Below are 17,088 nucleotides of genomic sequence, written 5' to 3' on the forward strand. Positions count from 1 at the left end.
AAAAGACCTCTTAATTTTTCTATTACGGGCAAAGCCGTGCGGGTGCCACTAGTAACTAATAATAAAGCTGAAAGTCTGTCCGGAGGATGTCTGTGACGCGCATAGCGCCTAGACCGTTCGGTCCATTTTCATGAAATTTGGCACAAAGTTACTTTGTAGCATGCGGGTGTGCTCCTCGAAGCGATTTTTCGAAAATTCGATGTGGTTCCTTTTTTATTTCAATTTTAGGAACAAAAATATCATAAGATGGACCAGTAAATTACGAAATTATCATAACGTGGAACCGTAACATGGGCGCAAGCCAATTGGCGAGATACGAAATTATCATAACGTGAAACCGTAACATGGGTACAAGCCAATTGGCGAGAAAATTCACCATACATTATTTGTAAATATACAGGCGAACCAAGAGACCTTTTAATTTTTCCATTACGGGCAAAGCCGTGTGGGTACCGCTAGTTAAGTAATAAAATGATTTTGGCTTTCTCATTTCATATGATCCAGTTGTCAGTTATGAGGGGCACCGCAATGAAACTTTATCTTAAAACGTACGCAAGAGTCGCTTACCCTTTTCCCTTGGAAAACCCCTTTTTTTTCAGTTGTGTATACTCAAAAATGTTATCAGAAGTTCAATTGTAAAGCGATGCTATTGTTACCTAACAATCCTAAATTTGATAACATTATAATCTGATCGAATCGCACAAAAAGAGGGGAGGGGATTTTGACGTAATATTAGATAACTAAAAGTATTTGAGTCAACTTAGGCAGTTTAAAGGTAAGGTGTCAAAATAATAAGTAAAAATCAATACATACATACATATACACTTGTTGCAGTTGAAACATTTAGGTATGTGTATTTACGGTTTTTGTTTTCATCGAAATGAAATTTTTGTGTTAAAAATGTGTCTGTTAAAATTATTTTGTACTACAAATAACATTTAGATATAACTCGTGGTGAGGTTAAAAAGGTCATATTACAATAGGAATTTTGCCCGGGGAACCCGATGGAAATTCACGGGAGGTCACTATGACCTCCCAAAAATTTCCTTATTTGACATTTGTCTGACAGTTTGGCCTTTTTGGAGATAGTATTGTGCTATGGTAATTTTAAAACTCTAATTTGAAAAGCGTATGTGTGCAGTGCATACCCGTGTCCTATCTTTTTGTATAATTCGGAGTTCCTTTTAGAAAACTGAGAAATTCCCCCCCCCCCTCCAACCAAAAATTTAGAATCGGGGAACCCCTGAATGTTGCTTATTCAGAATAACACAAAACTGAGTAGCAGTGCCGTATTAAGTTTTTGATGCTCCCGCATAGAGGAAGGTAAAACTTAGTACGATATGCTGAAGACTTTGTCTGCCGTCAAAATTATTTAATTCGTGATTTCTCCGGTCTGTCTCTTTATTATGGAAATATATTGCCCATTCAAGACCAACATAAAGATCCAAAACAAAACCCCATGACTTCCGTCCGTCTTATTGACAATATAATTTTTATTTGAAATGAAATATATATATATATATATATATATATATATATATATATATATAAGCAAACTTACAATATAAAAGAGCTTTATACTGAGGAGAACATTTAAATACTTACACCATCTAGTGTGTGCTGCAAATCCACACAAGTAACTCGATCTCTCCCAGATTTGAACAAAACTTTGCACATTGATAAAACACTAAAAGATATTGTAATTAAATATAACTCGTGTTTTTTATCGGCAATAAACCATTTTAACGGAGTGAGATTTACGCCTAAATATTGGTTTATGGCATATTAGAGGGTGTAATATATTCTTTTTTTTTTATTTTAGTTACAAAAATTCAAGTAATGATTGAAATTTCAAAAAAATTAAAGAAACAATTGATATGCTTCGGGATTTTTCCGAAAATACTATTTATAAGGATAAACCATTGTTCACATTCGAGCTTTGAGTGAATGGAGAAAAATACATTACCTGGAAGTTTTATGAACAAAGTCATTTATTATTCCTTATTCATGGTAATCATTATAACAATTAATTTTTATTAGTATCAAATATTTTTTTCATGGTAATCATTGCAGTTATGAATGTTCAATTAGTATATAACTATCCTTTACCGTGGTAATCACCGTTTTCATGTAATTAATTGAATTAATGAAGTATGTAATTGAAATGTAACAAAAGAATTTACAAATCATTTTCTATTTTGTAGCAATAGTAAAAGCTCGTTGCTATTTACTCAAAATACACCTTACTGACAAAATTTTCATGCAAATCGGTCAAGTATTACAATATCTGTGAGCATTTACCACAGCGCACTTCATCTATCTTTGATGACGTCATAGCTAGAAAATGTACCAAGTGGTTGATGTCCACTCAAGCCCAAAATACTTTCTAAGACACTTGCTAAATATTTTTGAAAAAAAATCTCCTCACTCAAATTTTCCTTCAGAAGAACTGTCAGATCCAGGACTATGAGGCAGTAAAATAAATCCTCACGCGAAGAGGTTGATCGCGAGGATTGGCTTACTCCTACAAATAGTATTTTCAGTAAAATCTTAAAACAAGTCAACTTTGGTTTGTTTAATTTTGTCGAATTTAGAATCATTACTTTAATTTTTGTAATGGTGTCGTTTCGAAAATTTTTAAAGTTTTGAAAGAGCATGCTTAAAAACAATAGGATCTGACCATTTTTTAAATAATTTGTTTAATATTTTTTAAAAATTACTTAAATCGGTGCGCTTTTATTAGTTACGCTTCTGCCGATGACATCCCAAATGATGAAATGCCATTCTGTGTTGCCATTCACAGAGCAAAATATTTAATTCGCATCTCTACTCACGTGTATTGGCAACGATATGGTTGATAGCAAGCGTAGAGCATAATTTTAATTCGCTTCTTGATTATCATAACGTGGAAATGCGGTAGAATGATGGGCCAAAGAGCATCATTTGTGATGTCATCAAAACCACGCCTTGTTTGAAAAATCGGACATTTTAAAAAATTAAAAAATAACTGTTGAGAAAATGAAAGTATTTTCTGGGTCCATGTTATTATTGTTATTATTATTATTATTATGCTTGTTCTATCAATTTCAGTGACAAAAAGTACTAGTTTCGACTGAAGGAAACAACCTAGACATTTTTTATGCCTTACTGCTCTAACTTGGAATAGTGTCCCAAGTTTGGAGCATATTTGCAATTTAAAATTAAAAAATATATATATGTAACATCCTCTAATATCTCAATAGCCCAATATTTGGTGATAAATCTCACGCCGTTAAAAATGCTTATTGTCGATTTAAAAACAAAAAAAAGAACATGGGTTCAATATTTTAATCCTTGTGCAAAGTTTTATTCCAATTGGTGATTGACACACGGGTAGGTTTTCTTGTTAGCCGCGGGTGAATTGATTCCGTTATTGATACATTTGATTTCATTATAAAATGTAACACTTCACCTTTCCAAAATTGTCTCGACTTCTTACTTACGTTGGCGATTCTGACTGGAATTATATTCCTGGAACGCTACACTAGCGTAGAAGCTAACTATACTCCTTTAGCTTCCTGTTAGACTAATGAGATATTGCAGTCAAGTGCCCATACTTGGGACACTACCCTAACTTGGTTAATTTTGCCGAATTTAATTTGGAGGGCTAGTAAATATGTCGGTATTTCACCAGTGAGAAATAAATGATGTTACAGGATAAAGGAATAGTTATCTTTTGAGGCTTGACTACGTGAGTTAAACTTTGATGTATCAGCTTTTTGGGGAAAGTTTGATGATTTTTAAAATTTCAGAACAATATGCGATTTTTAAGAATGGAAATAACTTTGCTTACCTACTCTAACTGAGCAGCGTTAGACTGAATTTGTTGCGCATTTCATCTCGTCTAAGTACCTGTGCCTTATTTTGGCAATTTCATTTCCATTTAACTAATTCAGTCATAAATTTGAGAAATTGCAAATATGCTCCAAACTTGGGACACTATTCCAAGTTAGAGCAGTAAGGCATAAAAAATGTCTATAAGAGTGTATATGTGCATATAAGTGTATAATTGCATTCAAAAAAAAGTGTAAATACAATTTTTTTTTAAAATGGGGACAATAAATATGTTATACATTAAGAAGACAAAAAAGTTGCCATTGTTTAAAAAAATGAAATCAATTGAGATGAGCAAAAAATGTTTTGCCAAAATATTGCGTATGTTAGTTCTACGAATGAAAATGAGTCTCAAAGTGTTGATGAGAATAATTTATTTGCGTTTGAATTTCATGCATTATTAAGGAATGAAAATAAATGTGAAAAGATGTGAAATGAGGAACATGGGGAGCTAAAAATCAGCTGCATTTGGAATTATTTGGGTTCATCAATTACTTTCATGCTTCCAAATATAGAGGGGAACGCGGAAACATTAGCTTTAAAAGAATTAAGAAGGCCGGGGAGACATTCAATACTTTCATAGGCAAGTATACATTCTGAAATCTTTGAACGTTTACAAGATTATTTTACTTCTATCTAATGATAATTTTTTCTTTATTAAGCTGTAAAATAAACTTCTTTAAAATGATAGTTGGTGTCCCAAACGATTATCTATTGCTGCATACATACAAGAATGATCTATATATTCAGTGTCCCAGGTTAAAGAGGAGGATCCCTAACTTGGGAGAATAAACATTTTTTTTTTTTTTTGTTTTATGTTAAATGTCTACGCATCTACAGTGGTGGACAAAATTATAGTCTCAATTTTTTTTTCTTTTGTTTCAATTATAACATGACATAGTTTAAACTCTTTTTATTGAATTTAAGATGAATAGTTGAAGAAATAGTTCTAAAACTAGTACATCTTATCAATTAAATTAAATAATTCATGAAATTAGAAAATTTGCAAATTTAATATTCTATCATTACGTGAAACCTGGACAAACGTATAAACTCAAAGGTAAAAAAATCTAGGATTACGAGAAAGTTTCGTTCGAAAATGTTAATTTAACGGCATAGAATGAATAAGTGTTGCCATCAGTGATTGCTAAAAGTTTTGGTTTTGGAAATTAATGAGAAACATATAAATGCACCGCTGGACAAAATTATAAACTCAATTTTTTTTTCCATTTTTCCAATCATAATTTAACTCGGTTATTTTTTTTTTTTTTTTTTTTTTTTTTTTTTTTTTGTTCCAGTTAAGATAAATAACTGACTTAATAGTCCTAAACTCAGTATAACTCAGAAACTTTATAAAATAAATAATTTTAATTAAAACAATTCTCAATTTTAATATCTTCATAACACATAAAGCCTGGACAAAAGTATTAACTCAAAAGTAAGAAACTCTGAAGTTTGGTAGAATTTTATTCAAATACTTAATAATTTAATATCCAAAAATAAACCAATGCTGAATTACAAACTTACGATACTGCGTAAACACAGTTATAAGCTGACAAAATAAAAAAAATTTTGAGTTTAATTAAGTTGCATTTGCAATTACTTTAGAAAAACAAAGCAGAGATTTAGAAAAATGTAATTTTGCTATTAACATGGACAAATTGAAAAAAAAATCAATATTTGAAATGTTTTAAAAATTAACACTGCATTAAATCTAGCAATCAGTATAAACTACTAACTTTTAAAAACGATTTGGGCCTCCATTTTTCTGAATTACCTGGAATATGCGGCTAGGCATAGATTTCACAAGAGTTTCCAACAGCTGCAGTGGCATATGGTTCCATGCTGAAAGTATTGCTCTTTTTAATTCCTCTGTGGTTTGGTACTGGTGCCCATCAGATAAACTTTGCGAACCATGGTCTCCCAAAGATTTTGAATCGGAATAAGATCCGGACTACGAGCTGGCCATTTGATAACTGATACCCCAGCGCTTGAACCTTTCTTTTGTACATTTCACTGTGTGTACACTCGCGTTATCTTACTAAAATAACCAGTTACCTACAGGAATCAGATGAGCAAAAGGTAAGAGATGATCTTCCAGTATTAATTGGTAATCTTCAGCGTTCTGTCTTCCATTGAGAAACGCTAATCCTGCTTTACCATGCTGAGAGAAACCAGCCCAAACCATTACAGAACCTCCACCAAAGTTTCGGCTAAATATGTGTTGTTCTTTTTTTCTAATGTCATGCCAATAGTACCTTAAGCCATCTGGTTCATCCAAGTTGAATTTTTTTCATCGGAGCAAACAACTGAATTCCACAATTTTTTTTTCTAAGACAGTTCAAATTGAAATCTTTCAGTAATATGCCGAACCTCCAGCTTTGGCTGTGTTTTCATTTTTCTCCACTTCATATTCTGAGCTTGTTGTAGAACTCTTATAACTGTCCTAGAGCTCACCTTGAGTTTTAAAGTCTTCAGAATTTTGCTGGAAGAAGCTCCAGTGTTTGATGCTGTGCGTAAAATATATCTTCAATCTCTCTCAGTTTCGAATGCCTCCCCGTCCTTTTTCTTTTTCCATAACTTGGGCGATCCTTCAGTACATTTTTTACTGCCCTTTGGAAGCATTTAACTACATAGGCAATTTGGCGCTGGGTTTTACCAGCATCTCTGTAGGCCACAATTTTTCCTACTTGTTGCTCTGTCTCAAGTTTTAAACCTTGAGGCATTTCAAAACTCTAAAAATAAAATTCTACCAAACTTCAAAGTTTCTTACTTTTGAGTTGATACTTTTGTCCAGGTTTCATGTGTTTTTCGCAACTCCAGAGCTCGAATACGCTACCTAGCGCTGATTAACAATACTAAAGAAAAAGGTAAAACATTCCGTTCCACGTGTTTTCTTTGGATAAAATTACAGGCTTCAGAGAGTTTATGATGTAATGTAATTTCAGAGGAATCGAAAAGAAAATTTCCCACAAGCACGATGAAAGATTACTGTCATTCATTAAGCTTCAAAGCAAGTTATAAGTTACGGCATCTGTTTGTTTTACCTTTTTCATCCGCCATTAGACAGTGGCTGCAGTGCCCCTATAGTTTATTGGAGTTGCGAATTAAGATATTAAAGTTGAGAATTTTTTTAATTAAATTATTTATTTTATGAAGTTTATGAGTTATACTGAATTTAGGACTATTTAGTCAGTTATTTATCTTTAGTGGAAAAAAAATTAACCGAGTTAAATTATGATTGAAAAAATGGAAAAAAAAATTGAGTTTATAATTTTGTCCAGCGGTGCATTTATATGTTTCTCATTAATTTCCAGAAACAAAACTTTTAGCAATCACTGATGGCAACATTTATTCATTATATGGCGTTAAATTAACATTTTCGAACGAAACTTTCTCGTAATCCTGGATTTTTTACCTTTGAGTTTATACTTTTGTCCAGGTTTCACGTAATGATAAAATATTAAATCTGCAAAGTTTCAAATTTCATGAATTTTTTAATTTAGTTGATAAGATGTACTAATTTTAGAACTATTTCTTCAACTATTCATAGCCACTTCAATGAAAATAATTTAAACTGAGTCATGTTATAATTGAAACAAAAGAAAAAAAAAATGAGTCTATAATTTTGTCCACCACTGTATACCTTGTCCTAAGGTGAAGTACTAAGGCACATTCCAAAAATAGAATACTTCTTCGTTCGAATGGAAATAAATAATATGATACTAAATAGTCTACTAACTAGACCGAAAAATAGCGTCATTTCTGCAATAAAGCTGGGTGAGGTGTCATTTGTTTCGGTTTTTTGCGTAGATTATGAATATGCTAAGGCGGAAATCGAAATCGGTAGCTTTTGGACAGTAATTGCCAAAAAAAAAAAAGCATCAAAATCATCAATTTTTTAAGTTTTGACTTTTTGTCAATCAGAGTGACTTTTACCAGAAAAAAAATCCAAACGGAAGTTAGTCTTTAATTATATACTGGGGGCTCCACCCTCTGCTAGATTCACTCGCTAACCCTCGTTTGCCGCCATCGGCGGTGGCTCAATGCCGCCTGCAACGGGTTGCAATTTCTAGTGAAAAAAACTGACTTGTTGCGTTTAATAAGTGCAACGTTAGTCAGCAATTAATTACATGCTGAGGGTTCAGCCCTCTGCTCGATTCGCTCGCTAACCCCCGTTCGCCACATAAGGTGGCCCAGTGCTGCCTGCAACGGGTGGTTAATTTCTGAAGAAAAAACTGACTTGTTGCATTCAATAAACACAAAAGGAGCAAACATTGTTTAAAAATTATTCAAAAAAGTATGCTATATGAGTTTTTAACTATGCTTATGGAAAACCTAACCTGGTAGCATTGTGAAGCCTATGCTGATTCTAATCTCAACATTATGACACTGCCAGGTTAGGTTTGCCTGAACTATACGCATATTGACTTTTTAAAAAATGCAACGTTAAAGAAGAAGAGTATTTAAGATTCTCTTACTTAAAATTGGCTTAAAAATCGTTGTCGTGGTCATTCCCAATCTCCTCACAACATCCAGTATTTATGAAGTCGTGACTATCGGCATCATATTCTTGTTTGGCGCATAAGATGTCAGTTCATGGTAGGTTGACATCCGAGCATGGACATACTTCTTGTTGGCAAGCTTTGCATTTGTTGCACGATATCATTTCAATGACTTCCTCGGGTGAGGGTCGACTCCCAAGCCAAGTTATAATAATTTTATCGTTTTCAGCATTCTTACCATGTTCATCTGGCGTTGGAAAAAATTGATATTGAACAAGAGATTTTCTCCATTTTCAGCCTGGTAGTTGGCTCTCTTGACATGGAGACTCAATGTAGATTTACAAGGAGGCAAGAGCTCAGGCAGAACATGGCCTCCTTTAGAGCAGTACCAATCATACCTCAGGTTGTTCAAGTCTCCAGTTTTTGAACCGCCGTACATTTCACATACAAAGCGTTCAAGGCTTGCATTCAAGCGTTCACTTACGGTCCATTATTCACCAAGGTTTTTAAAGGTTTCAATATAAAATGATGCGGTGACCATTATTTTAAATGGTCCCTTTTTCTTTTCCATAGAACGCCGAAATGCTGTCACAACCTTTGAATAAGCTATGAAATCCAACTATAACTTCCATCAGACCAACACTGGTGCATCCACCTGGTAGCTTAGCTGTTTCTGACAACATTCTGAAGGAAGATCATCCGCTCTTTAGCTTGCTTTCTCATTCGAACATGAAATTTGCAGTTCAGTTGATGAATGAACGCCATCAGAATGAGGACATCCATGCATCCGAATGAACAACTGTACTGCAAGGATGTTGCTCTTACCAACATGTGAGGCATGTATTGCTATTCTTGTGCCAGCTTCTTCGAGGTCGCAAGCTAGTTCCATGCATTCAGTAGTTCCATTTTTGATGTTATTTTCCAGCATTTCTCATCACTAGCAAAGAATAATTGTCTTCCCTGTAATTGACACTGGTATGCAGTTGTTTTCCACAAATCCAACTGGAACTGAATAAAGTCAGTTTTATTGGAGCTCACTGTAAGAAACTGTAGCCAAGATCAAACTTTGAAGCCTCTTTGATATTTATATACAATGCTAGAATCGTATCATCTTGATGATGAGCTAGCTCAAAATCTTTTATAGAATTTTATACTTGTCAAAAACTATATCAACTCTTTTTCCAGGACTATGAATTGGATGCGTCACTTGCCAAATCGATTAACTCCATAAAACAAAAAGTCGGGAAAAGTGATGAAGAAAATGGTGCTATCCATAGGAATGAATAGGCCCTCGTGTTACATTTTCTGCCAATAAATGGTCAGAAATGTACTGAACCAACACTTTAATATAAATTTACTGCTGATAAAGCTCTGTTAAAGCAGAAATGAGGATTTTTTTAAAAAGTGGAGTTAATCGATTTGGCAACTGATGCATCCAATTATCTTTTGGAAGATGATTTCCACAATTTCGTTGAATGTCAGACCTTTAGAGATTTTAACTTTTCGGAACAAGGACATTCAATTTTAAAAAAAACGCTGTAGTTTGTGGATACTCGAATTCAACGAGTACATTCTTTTCTACAACGTACCGCAATTGACTCTAAACCGTCTTCTAGTGGTAACAAGGAGTATGTCCATGCTCGGATGTCAACCTGCCATGTTCTGACATCTGCTACTGCTTATGTGCCAAACAGGAATACGGTACAGGTAGTCACGACTTCATAAATACTGGATGTCGTGAGGAGATTGGGAATGACGACGACAACGATTTTTAAGCCAATTGAAGTAAGAGAATCTTAAACATTCTTAATTAACATTGCATCTTTATAAAACTCAACATAAGCATAGTTCATAACCTGGCGGTGTCATAATGTTGTGATTAGGATCAGCGTAGCCTTTACAATGCTACTCGGTTATGTTTGCCCCAAGTATAGTTAAAAGCTCATATAGCTTACTATTTTGAATAATTTTTAAAAAATGTTTTCTTCTTTTTTGTTTATTAAGTGCAACAAGTCAGTTTTTTCTCTCTAGAAATCAACCATCCGCTGCAGGCGGCATTGAGTCACCGTAGGTGACAAACGGGGGTTAGCGAGCAAATCGAGCGAATTGCGGAGCCCCCATTGTATTAAATGCAACAAGTCAGTTTTTTTCCTCTAGAATTTGACACCCGCAGCAGGCAGGATTGACCCACCGCCGGTGGCGGCGAACGATGGTAAGCGACCGAATCGAGCAGAGGGCGGAGCCCCCAGTATATAATTAAAGACTGACTAACTTTCATTTGGATTTTTTTCTGGTAAAATTCACCCTAATTGACAAAAAGCCGAAACTTCAAAAATTGATGATTTTGATGATTTTTTTTTTTGGCAATTACTGTACAAAAGCTACTAATTTCGATCTCCGCCTTAGCATATTCGTAATCTACATAAAAAACTGAAAAAAAACGACTCCTCACCCAGCTTTATCGCAGAAATGACGCTATTTGTCGAAATTTTGGGCGCTATCTAATAGACTATAAAGGTAAAAGTTCCAAGTATGCAGTAAACGAAATCCGCATAGTAAACGAAATCTGATCGGGGAACGATCCAAATAGAACTGCATGCAGTTCCCGGGGTTCATGAGTGATGACGACCAGGCAATAACGTAAAAATTTAATTTAATTGTATAGTTCTATGCCATTGTTTTACCTCTCATAAAGAAAGTTTTAGAAGTAGAACAAGCTGAGTAGAAATACTACACTTTGAAATATACACTTTATTCTAGAATCTTTGCTATTCTCATATATATACCAGCCGATGATCGAGTAACGCGCAAGTTTCAACAATGAAACTCGCGCCACGGCATGATAATTGTACAATATGTTTTGGTATTGTGTAACATGCGGGAAAATGCTTTCTTGTGACAAGGTTGAACTCGATCCGGAAACCCAACTGTTTTACTGGTAAGACTGTGTTATTTCAGGGGAATGAAGAAACGAAAAAATGGTCGACGATAAAACGCCGCTACCTACTGGAGTTTGAGAGTCGTTCACTGGAGAGAGTTAGGGTTACAATTTTAACTATCAAAATATCACCAAACAGGCAATGGCTTCGTTCAAATGTAGAAGCAATTTTCACCCGTCATACCTTGACGGGCGACTTTCTAGTGTTTTAATAATAGTTATTCAAATTTCCTGAACTTAACTTGCATTTATTGATCATGTACTTTTTAGGCTACAAATATGGTATCTTTAGCAATCACCTGTATTTTGCTGACTTCCATTCAGTATGTCATAGCGATTCCCGTTCTGGACTCCACGTAAGGATTATTTCGCTTGTTTTATTAAGGAGAGTTGAAAACAATGTGAATATCATGAGTTGAGAATAACTTGAATAAGTAGGGGAATGTGGGGAAAAGTGAAATATCTAAGATGACTGAGTTTTTAAAATGAACAAATCGGAAATTTGTTAGGAAAATTGCAGTACACAAAGTAAGAACATTGTATTTTATAATAAACCTTGCATTGAAGCATTTTTTTCCTTTTTAGCAAAAAACTTGAGCCCTCAAAAAAAAGTGGAAATTTTTCACTTTTTTTCCTTGGGGGGAAAGTGAAAAATAAAGTATTTTTCTAATGAAATATTTTCTATTCGAATATAAAACATATTTTTGGTCAAAAGAATCAGTAAATAAAAGGTTGAATGAATAAATGAAAAGACGATGAAACTAAACAAATAATTAAATGAATAAATCAATTAGTATATGAAGAAAAATAAATGAGCGAGTAAAAGAATGAATGAATGAGAAAATAAGTGAATGAATTAATAAATAAGTGAATTACTAAATGAAGGAATGTAAATGAATTAATAAATAAATGAAAAAGGAAGTGATTTATATCAAATGATTGAGTGAGTAAATGAAACAAAATATTTCACTTTGCCCCATTCGCTTTGCCCCGCATGTACTCGACTAATTGTACAATTTATTTCAAATACAAATAAGCTTAATATTGACTAAATTAATACCGCATTGAATATTAAGAGATACCAATTAACACTCAAAATATTAGTAACAAGAACTTTATCATTTTATAGTACAAAAATACTAATTTTTGATTTAAAACGAAATATTACAGTATGAGTACCAATTTTTTTAATTTGCCTATATTACCAAACGCTTTAATCTTCGGCGGTATCTTTTTATTGACTGGAATAGATTACATATGGTACTACATAGTTAAAATAATACGAGATAGGTGGAGCTAAAAGTAGCCTAAATATTTCACCATTTCACTTTGCCCCATGTTTCCCCTACTTTTTCTGTTTATTGTTGTGCGAACTTTGAATATATTATGTCAGAGATATTAAGTGTTTGTCCGGCTGCCCTTCTGTTATCTTTTGTAAGGTACTAATTTGTAAAAAGAAACAACATACTCTTACATAAAATTTGAAGTTTCTTCATATATTTTGAATTAATCAAGTCTAAGTAGGAGTGTTCTACAGTTGTGTTTTCCTTCTTTCTTTTTTTTCTTCAAATTAGTCATAGTTTTCATACTTTTCCAGAATGAAATAGTGAAGTTTTTTGCATACAAGAACGCTCTTTTCATTTTGATATTTTCAGGGAAATATAAATGTTAATATTCCACATACTAACCCTAGTTTCCTAAATTAGTAAACCTTCTAGTTTATTTACAGTTTTTACAAATTACTTTGTATCAATTAATTAATGTTTCGCTTGATAAAATAATTAATTAATCGATTGGGTGATATATTGGTGAAGAATAAAAAAACGCGCATCATTGCAGGTTTGATGGTTTGTGACGAAGTGAATCTTGCATGAATTTTCTGAAAGTTTGGTATCACTTTTGAATAAAATACCAATAGTAAAGCGCATTAAAATTACGATGGCTGATTTTACGATTACTGATTACGATTACTGATTACGATTACTGATAAAAAAGGTTTACTGGTTCATAAAAGAAGGAGTTTGATGAAGTTAGTTCGCTTACTTAAAAGAGGATATCACGTGCAAAGAAAAAAAGAAAAACCAGTAAGAAGGAAAAAATAGTACACGGAATTTTGAAAAATTAACATTAAAAATGTATTAATTTATATCTATTAAACTCAGATCCAATGCGTGATTTAGATCAGATCTTGAATTTAAAAGCAAAATACTGAACAAAACGGCGAATCTTTCCTGCGGTAATAGAGACAATCGAACCAAGTAAAATCATGTAGAATGGTTGTAACCCTACATGCATACGCAAAATTTTTCGGGCCCCTTCCGACTCCGGGCCCTTCCCGCGTTGCTGGGTCGTGCGGTACGTAGCTACGCCACTGGGGGAATGTTAATTTGATGAGCGGTTAGGGGCCCTGATGATTTTTTGCAGGGATGCCGAAATTTTCTGTCGGGGCCGTAGGCAATTGCCTAAGTTGCCTATTTGTTAATCCGGTCTTGTTTACGGGCCAAATTCAGAGAGATGGAAACCCTAGGGGGCCCCTAAAATTAACGTTTAGTTTAACGGAATAGTTATTCAGTAATACTTAATAAAATTCTAAACTACTGGGCTTATTTTTTTTCTTTTTAGTTCTTTTTGTTTTTACGCAGTCGGGCTTTTTGTTTTTATTTAATAATTATTTTTTATTTCCCGTTCAAGCAAAATTGATTTTTCTTAAAAAGGTTCAAAAAGATCGCTTGTGTGAATCAAATAATGTATGAATTTCTTGATTGTTGGTCTCGAATCTCTTTCTTTTTTTGATTTATACTGTAGGTAACTAAGTTCTGCTCTTTACTTCATTCTCTGGTACGTTTATACTTAGATTCACTCCAGTGGATCTGGTCTACGAATGCGCTGTGAAAAGTGAAGTTAGAGGAAAAAACAAAACACCTCTTCTCCTGTTGCATGGCATGGGGCAAACGAAGGAGGATTGGGACGGAACTTATGAATTACTAACCTTCAAAACGGGTAGAAGGGTAGGTACTTAAGATGTATACGATTTCACAAGTGCGATTTAAATCAATATTCGATTTCAAGAAGTCATAAATATTGTCTCCTTGTCTGGAATAACTCTATGAATATTATGAATTTTCAGTTTTAGACGTGGAGAAAGAAAAAAAGTCTTTCTCTATAGAGTTAATTTTAACAGTTGTTTATTATTATTATTATTATTAAAATACGATACATCCATACATGATGAGATAAACATCACAATGTCCTACTTTTTCTTGTAGTGTGATTTAAGAGTTCTAAACAATAGACAATAATAATATATTACTATTTTTCTTTTCCGTAATTATCATTGTTTTCAAGATGCTAATCAATCGATCTACCGAAGGCCACCATATTAGGGAGCCGATTCGTCTGACATTATGGTTCGAAAAGAGAACTTGTGATTCCGGCATCAAGGGCCCGACTTGCAGTCGAAATATTATAAAATTTACAAGTTTAATAAGGGAGAGAGTTCGGCGACCCAAACTGACAATTGTCTTGGCTTTCGGAGGCCCTGAGTACCAGCTCCAAATCCGTTATGAAGAAAAGCGGTAGCTCAGCTTCCGATGCGTTGCTTGCACTGAAGAGGTCTGTGATTGCTTGATTAATGCTTGTTAATGTTCGACTATTTTATTCTATACTAGGAGGCCCAACCCCATAACGCGCACCAACCCCCAAGGATTGCTTCGCAATCTTATTTGATTCGCAAAAATTTAAATCGTCAATTAGAAAGAAACAGGTTAAAAACGCATTGTGAGCTCACTTTGGAACAAAAAGCACGCCTCCCTGGGTTTCAAAATAATTTGTACCAACTTGCAGAGCGATAAGGGGTAAGAGGCTCCGCAGCATTGCAAAACTGCAGTTATGTACGTTTGAAAAGTCGCTTTCATATTCGTAGTCTCTAGTAATACATTTTGCTCTTTAGCTCGAGGCTTGAATTGAGTTGAGCCTAAGATTTTCCGTTAAAAACGAAAAACTTAAAGTTTGTGAATGAGAAAGAAGAAACAAGCGAATCTAAAAGTCGTAACTATGGCAACGTCAAAAAAAATATCAATAATTTGAATGGAAATGACATTTTTCGAACTTGATTAAAACTGCTTGTAACTTTTTTTTTCCTTTGGAGATAGAAGCTAAGTTTTTCGACCATAAATCGAGTTAAATCTGGGGTAAGAAAACTGGTCTTTCCAGTGGTTTCAAAAGGAAAACTGTGGGACAATTCCTTCACTTTTTACTAATAGATTTAATAAAGAAAGTAGTGCCTAAATTTTAGCTAACTAGTAAGCCTAAAAAAATTTGAGCTAAAAACGCAAATAACTCCCACCGTATTGAAGTTAGAGCATTGAAACAAATTGCGCAGAAAACGGAAAAATATACCCTTTCCAACGATATGTAATGTTAATATGTGCAAGTACTTTTTTACCGCTTTAATAGGCAATAATAGGCAATGTTTTGAATTGTAAGTTCATTTAATAATAAAATGATTGGCTTACCCTTTTTCCTGGAAAGCCAAGTTTAATAACTCACCAACTTGCACTCTGAAAACATTAAACGCAATAGATGACTCCTTTTCGGGGTTTTTTTCTAGATTTATTCGATTTATTTACACCACCAAACATTAACCATCTTCTTCGATTTCAGACAGACTCACATCACATTCCCGCCAACGAATACACAAAACAAAAATACATATTTTTTAAAAGTCTCTTTACTGGTGGCGCCCTCTCTTGACGGTAGGAGCAAACATACTCCCCCGCCTGGACTATCAGTTCAGTCTTCCGTTGGCAGTAGGCAACACTTGGTAATAGGGCGTCTGAATTGTCCTCGTTGGGTCTTGACATCCACGACTCGAACAGCACCATCGTCTCCTGGAAATACTTGAACAACTCTGCCTAGGCTCCATTGCAGAGGTGAGAGATTGTCCTCCTTCACAAGGACCAAATCGTTGACTCTCAGATTTCGTCTTGGTTTCTTCCACTTGGTTCTTTGTTGTAATTGATTTAGGTACTCCAGGTGCCATCTCCTCCAGAACTGACCTCGGAGATGTTGAATTAAATTCCATCGCTTCCTTAAGCACGCTGGTTGTGAAGGGACCTCTTCTGGAAAAGAAGTCATTGGAGCACCAATCAAGAAATGTCCTGGCGTAAGAGGTTGCAAGTCTTGAGGGTCATTAGACAGAGGAGTTAGAGGCCTTGAGTTTAAGCATGCTTTAATCTGCGTTACCAATGTCACAAGCTCTTCAAAGTTCAGAACAGCTGATTTCATTGTTTTAATTAGAAGCTGCTTGGTCGATTTGATGCCAGCTTCCCAGAGTCCGCCGACGTGAGGTGCCGTGGGGGGTATGAAGTGCCATTTAATGGATTCTTGAGTTACAAAGTTCTGCACTTCAACAGATTTGATTAGCTTGAACTGTTCCTTTAGATATGAAGAGGCTCCTTTGAAGTTAGTTGCATTGTCGGAAAACATGTTGATAGGTTTTCCTCGTCTGGATATGAAGCGCCGGAATGCTGCCAAAAAGGCATCTGTTGAGAGGTCCGAAACAACCTCAAGGTGCACAGCCTTTGTTGCCATGCAAATGAAGAGCGCTAGGTAGGATTTTAATTTTACTTTGCTTCGGGGAACGTTGGGTTTGGTGATGAATGGTCCTCCAAAGTCGATGCCAACGTTTAAAAACGCTCTGCCAGCGCTGAACCTATTTGCAGGCAAATTCCCCATGAGCTGCTCACCCGATTTAGCTCTGAAGCGAAAGCA

At 34.6% G+C, this 17,088-nt stretch overlaps 1 protein-coding gene across 1 annotated transcript in view; it reads left to right on the plus strand.

The window, feature by feature from the left end:
* Window positions 1-754: 754 nt before the first annotated feature.
* The window catches only part of LOC129234624 (protein ABHD11-like), a 43,133-nt gene continuing 26,799 nt past the window's right edge, over window positions 755-17,088 (plus strand). The window contains exons 1-3 of the mRNA XM_054868657.1: window positions 755-775; window positions 11,587-11,672; window positions 14,171-14,324. Of these exons, the coding sequence (XP_054724632.1) occupies window positions 11,596-11,672; window positions 14,171-14,324 (231 nt within the window). The 5' untranslated portion in view covers window positions 755-775; window positions 11,587-11,595. The remainder of the gene's footprint in view (window positions 776-11,586; window positions 11,673-14,170; window positions 14,325-17,088) is intronic.

This window comes from Uloborus diversus, chromosome 1 (assembly GCF_026930045.1).
Source record: "Uloborus diversus isolate 005 chromosome 1, Udiv.v.3.1, whole genome shotgun sequence".
Taxonomy (NCBI): Eukaryota; Metazoa; Arthropoda; class Arachnida; order Araneae; family Uloboridae; genus Uloborus; species Uloborus diversus.